At 42.1% G+C, this 6,000-nt stretch overlaps 1 protein-coding gene across 1 annotated transcript in view; it reads right to left on the bottom strand.

Moving 5' to 3' along the window:
• Positions 1–957: 957 nt before the first annotated feature.
• The window catches only part of LOC115332942, a 30,327-nt gene continuing 25,284 nt past the window's right edge, over positions 958–6,000 (bottom strand). The window contains exons 6-10 of the mRNA XM_040211628.1: positions 4,381–4,416; positions 3,894–4,018; positions 3,689–3,760; positions 3,190–3,323; positions 958–1,024 (exon numbers count right to left, since the gene is read on the bottom strand). Coding sequence (XP_040067562.1) covers positions 958–1,024; positions 3,190–3,323; positions 3,689–3,760; positions 3,894–4,018; positions 4,381–4,416 — 434 coding nt within the window. The remainder of the gene's footprint in view (positions 1,025–3,189; positions 3,324–3,688; positions 3,761–3,893; positions 4,019–4,380; positions 4,417–6,000) is intronic.

Raw genomic sequence — 6,000 nt, 5'->3', positions numbered from 1 at the left:
GCATGATTTCTGAACTACGCTGAATATGACGGCCTCCTCGTTCGCTGATCTTCCCAAATTAAATGTATTCCAAAATTAAAGGTAGAAACAGTGCAGCTGGTAACATAAGCGAAGCAGCAGAAGTGCTTGTCTTCCTTGGAAGGATTGGAAGAGGAGGGTGTTATGGGATGGCCTGTGGTTGACTTACAGGGTTGTTCTCTGAGGTATTATCGCTTAGCACTTTTTGGGATGTCTCCCTTTCGATATAAAAATATAAAAAAACAAATGCGCGAGGTGGAGACATTCTTCCATTAGCCTGGGAAGAAGGACGTCATCCTGTTCCTCCCATGCTTCTCCGATCCGCTTGGGAGAGCGTCAGTCGAGGGGAAGAAAACGCGCCGTTACTCCTTTTTGCTCCTTTTGTCCTTAGAGTGTGTCTTCCAGCTGATTTTTTTAGGTCACCGATAGAGGGAAAGCAAGCTTTATTGCCTTTTCCACTCCTCGTTCAGTGCGCTCCTTTAGCACCAGTCACTGCTTTTCTCTTTTATGTCCTATCCACCCCTCTCTGCTCCGCACGCTTTCGTAGACCACCGGCTTCTGCTCCTCCCGTTACTGTGTGTTGGGTCTGTGGCTCAGTCAACAGCGCTCTCGGTTTCTACGCCGGTGCCAGGGACGCGATTCGTTGAACCTGTTGTCGTTTTATTTTTCCAAAATCGTTAAGCGGTTACAGAATGACCGACCTACACATTTCGTGCTTACGCGGCTCCTGAAGTTAGTTGGCCCTGCTAAGCTACCACTTTAAAATTTATACTCACAGATTCTAGATTTCGAACAGGGCAAAATAATTTAATTCAGTATGGATAACTCGCATTAAATTAAAAAGGCGGATTCAAGAGGGAGATCAGTCATTCTAGCTGGTAGCCAGTAAAATCCGTTTGTTCAATATTCCGATAAATCTCCGACATTTAAAGTTGGTTATTAATTTGCCTTACCTAGAAGATTGGGAGATATTTTCCCTTGTTTGTTCCGTTTTCCTAAGCGACGCCTGAAATCAAGCATACAAATATTTAGTTTCATATTTATTTCTTAGCGCTGAAATATTTTGTCGCACTTTATTTTAAGTGTAACTCCAAGCAGATCGGGAAAGTACTTGGTAAAATATGGACAGTGCGCGATTTATAAATGCCTCGTAACTGCCGGTTATTTTCATTACAGTATCCTAGACGACCTCATGAAGCACCTACTTTTTTCCCCATCCCCCTCCCCCCTGCCCCCCCCCCCCCCCGCCCCCTCCCTTGTTATTGGCAAAGCCGACTAAGTGTTTGCTCTAGTTAAGACTTGCTTCGAACAAGGAAAACAAAAACAAGAAAGATTGGTCGAAATCGCTGTTGCCGCCACGCTGATTCTAGGGGTAATGCGTGAGCGATTCTGGCAGCGGTTATAAGCAAAGTATGGTGAATGCACCCTTTCAGCACTTTTCCGCGTTATGAACATTCTCGAAACTGTAGGACGGCGGCCGAACAGGTTTGGCTGGTTATAGAGAGCGGCAGCGTGATGTAACACATAGAAACAAGTTTGCAGTAGAAGACAGCGGGGTTAAAGCGCACTTGGGCCGCCGGTGGGGTGCCGTTGGGCGGCGTGTAGGAGTGAACCATAGTGGGTTAATGTTTTGTGGTGAGGTACCCGCAGACTGTCGCCGGTAAGCGGCGTGGACGTGTGGCCGGGGTGGGTTCACACGCGCCCCAGTGATACACCCGGCCTCCCCACTGCGCGGCGCCGAAATTGTCGAAGGGGGACGTCGCCGGCGATTTTCGGTTGCTAGGTGTAACCGTTACGTCACTGCGTCGCTCCCTATAACCAGCTGATCTAGTGCGGATTACGTTACTATGCGTCCCATTGTCAGAGGGGTTTTGGCGCCATCCCGTGGCGACGTTGCGAACGTGTGCTGCATACGTGTGGTTCCAACCTGTCCAAGGCCATCGCATGTGCTAGGGCAGTGGTTCTCAAATGGGGGTCCGCGAAGCTCTGCCTCACCAGTCAAGCCCGGCAATTAAAGTTGTGTTTTTTTTCATATTGGCACGAAACGTTCTAATTTTCGGTTGTGTTTTCTCATGTGTATGTCAATCAGAAAAGTCTAATTTACATTAGCCCTTAGTTTTATTCGTTTATTAACTAATTATCGTAATTAACTTAAATATTTCCCTTCCCCTCACCACAAAAGGGTCCTCCATGAGATCCGTCGATCCACAAGGGGTCCGGAAACATCAATGGCTGAGAATCACTGTGCTAGGCCACTAATGCTACGTCATTAATAATGCAGGAACTACATTTCGTCATCTGCCGTTCTCCCCACTTCTTTGCCCATGCAGTGGCGAGATTTGGTCTTACCGCCTGTGGAGGCACCGGATGGGAGGCCCATTGAATTAGGTTTAGCTGAGTGAAACCTGATACATTGCAGTAGGCAATATTGCAGTTTCTCCTAAAAAACACTATTGTTTTAGGAGAAATCTGATCAGTACCCAAAAATTTTGCTGTTTTTATTGACTAAAAATAAAGAGAGATAGAGGCACCTTACCATAATGAATCGCACTTGCACTACACAACAAAAAAAAAAACAAAAAAAAAACACGAATATCTATGTATATTCCAGAAAAAAAAAACTCTACTACGCTTTTGCTGAAGGGCTAAGTCGGTGACAGGTTAAGTGTAAAGTGGAAGCTCTTCTCACCTCTCCTTACTTTAGCAGGGCGAACGCTGGAGAGAAGGCGTCTACAGCGTTCCTTCTGCTAAACTAGAAAGACGTGGGAGGAGATTTTACTGAACTCATAACCTGCCACCGACTATATTTAAAGATGCGTTTGTGGGTATCGGAACACCTAGCGGCTAAGTTCTATCCACTGCAAAAGCTAATCAAGGTTTCACCGTAAAAATGACCCCCTTTGTGAGAAAGAATCGATTCATTTTTGTTCACCTGCAAAGCGCATAGGCTTTAATATATAAGAAAGGTTCTTGGTACTTAAATGTTATAGAATTATTTAACGAAATTTGGTTTCGCCTTCAATAATTCTTCATTCATACTGGCAAACCGAAACAGTTATTTGGACACAGACACCATTTTGTGGAATTGAAATAGCATAAAACAACAATCTATGTTAATTCACATTTATGATACAAATAAGCCTTAGGTCAAATGCTCGTTTGCGTGCTTACCCAGCGAGCAAAAAGTAGAAATCTGCATGTCTTGCAAACGATGTATGTTTTGTGAAATTACCAAAGCCATTCAACGTTTCATGCCCCTCGATGAATCCACCTTCCTCCACAATAAATGGCTCATCCTGTTTTGTCTGTAGGCATTTAGAGTAAAACATAAATAGTGATATTGAAACTTCTGAAGCTGAGCACCGAATGCTCTCTGGAAGTGGCAGCGCCTGCAGATCATCGAGTCGTAATGCCTTCTCGATGCTGACAACGCCATCTTCAAACTTTATGGCCCGACCAGCCATGGGAAGCAAGATTATTCTCGGCCAGAAATTATTATTCCACTAAAGCAAGTTTTATCGTGACCATGAATACAGGTCACAATATACTTGAATAAAAGAATTGAAAATAGTTTATTTAATGTTAAATGTGATGAACTCGCCTTTAATGTTTAAAGATTCATAAAATGTAAAAATGTTAATATCTGACGTTCTCAATTATTAATACTTACTTGGAACCGATATATTCCAACAAGTTGGAGGTTTATTAAGGGTTTCTTGACCGTCTTGAAGATTGCATTAACCTGCGTGCACGAAGCCGGTGAGTGGCAAACAAACTCGGTGTGTTCACTGAGAATACCGATGTTCAGCTCTTAACAGCAGATTACAATTTTGTCTAAATAACGTACAAATATTAAATACAAAAAGCTTACTCACGATATTCATAAGCCTTACAATGTAGAGCACTTGTAGCCTCTTGATACCTCTCAGGTACTCGTTTATTGAGCTGTCAATCATGATGTACATTTCAGGTCGCCAGACATCTGGAAGCTCTGCATCAGCTAGAAGGTTCCAGACACCAGGATGCCCTTAATGGCCAAACATTCGCTCGAACACACAGTTCGGCGGAGCCCGAGAAAGTTAGCACGAACGAGCGAGTACTTCTCAGTTTTTTTTCGTCTTAGCATTGAATGGCGCTTATTCATTTCACCGCAATAGAAAATGCGAATTTAGAGACCGAGCTGAAGTAGTAAAATTTGATGCTCAGAAATACCTTTCAAGAGAAATAATAAATTTTGATGTAGTGTTGATGGTAACAGGGTCACACAGGGTTAATCAGAGTTTCTAGTCTTTTCGCACCGAATAGGCAGAACCTCTCATTGAGTGTTAACTGATCTGCGCGACAAAATTATAATGTGCTTACCACGTGGCTCTGGACTTTCATTCAGATAGTCATCTACTGGAACCGGAAAGAAAAAAAAGCGTCTTTGAATCAAATAACAAAAGAGAAAGCGATGATGCATTACAGGCTCGTTGTTTAGGAAAGAGCCCGTAGACTATTGTCCTGTTTGGAAATTGTTTGCGCGCAAGTTTCACCGCTTTAAACATTCCGTTTCGGTTTTCCGTTTGGAAAACTTTAAGAGAATACGCTGTGGATGTTGTTTATTTTGCAAGAATTCACAAGTGTAGACTAAAAATATTCGTTTCATGTCTACAAGTAAATATGTCTTTCATATAGAGTTTTATCGCGTAATCAAGGTGAGAAAGAACCAAGCGCATTGAAGCCTTCTATTGCTTAGGCTAAGAATTCACTTATATATTTTTTTGCAGTACCCACAGGGTCAAAGGGCGCCTCAGAAAGGAGTGGGAAACTATACGGAGCAAAATAGACATAAATTAATATTAAACACAATCATGGGCCATTTATAAGAAAAGAAAGAAGAAAAACACAAGTATTAACATCTATTAACAGATATTATGAAGGTATTGATAATAATAATGCGCGCCGGTAGTTGCACTATGATGATGCATACTAGGTATCAAATAATTGGTATAGGCTGAGGTCCAAGGAAGTGGAATGCCAAATTTGAACTGGTGATCGATGGGTGAATAAATAACGCAAGAGGAGTCGGGGGCGTAGTTTTGTTATTATAATACGATAGTGGGATATATTATGAGAGCACCCATGACGCGACGAAAAAAAAGAGGGTAAAAAACTTAGCTTTTATAAATGATATACTGGATGTACAATGATAGTTCCTACATATAATGTGAGCGACATGATTTTTAAGTAATTTCGGGTTAGTGGTAAGTGTCGTCTGAACAGGATCCGAGCCCTGGTAAAAAATCCTATATACTGTAAACGACTTAATTTTCGCGGGCTCAAATTTTCGCGAATCGGGCCAAAGCTGAATATTTGAAATTTTTCACGGGTTCTAGTTTTCGCGAATCGAGTGTAGCTTCCGTGGCGTTCACATATTGCCCGAGTTGTTCGCGGGACGTATTTTTCGCGAATTGTAGGCGATTCGTGAAATTCGCGAAAATTAGGTTCTTTCGAAAATTTAGTCGTTTACAGTATATATATAAGACATATTTTGGTACAATAAACGCATATGATAAAATAAGATCCTACAAAAGAATATAAGAACCTTATTAGAATATATAACAAGAGTATAAGTTTAATAGAAAAAGTTATAGGAGACTTCTATTAGTTTCTTATAACGCCTTATATACTCTTGTATGGTTCCTACACATGTCAAAAAGTAACTGCAATTTATTTTTTATTTGCGTCGCTCTATAGATATCATGAAAAGCCCCTTTACACATTTACTGTACGCCAACGCTTCACCAATGCATAGATGCCGCGGGAAAAAAAAAATCTTGTGACTGACTCCGGAGCCAGAAATGCACTGCCACTATCAAGTCACCATCGGTATCAAACTTCTTTCCCCCGAGAGCCCCTTTGAGGGGTCGGAATAGGGCAAAATCACTCGGTGCGAGGTCTGGCGTGTATGATGGGTGCGGAATTCACTCGAACCGTAGT

The sequence above is a fragment of the Ixodes scapularis genome, unplaced genomic scaffold (assembly GCF_016920785.2).
Source record: "Ixodes scapularis isolate PalLabHiFi unplaced genomic scaffold, ASM1692078v2 PGA_scaffold3__209_contigs__length_174095766, whole genome shotgun sequence".
In the NCBI taxonomy this organism is placed as follows: domain Eukaryota; kingdom Metazoa; phylum Arthropoda; class Arachnida; order Ixodida; family Ixodidae; genus Ixodes; species Ixodes scapularis.
The sequence above is the reverse complement of the archived record's forward strand: the minus strand, read 5'-3'. Positions and strand labels throughout refer to the sequence as shown.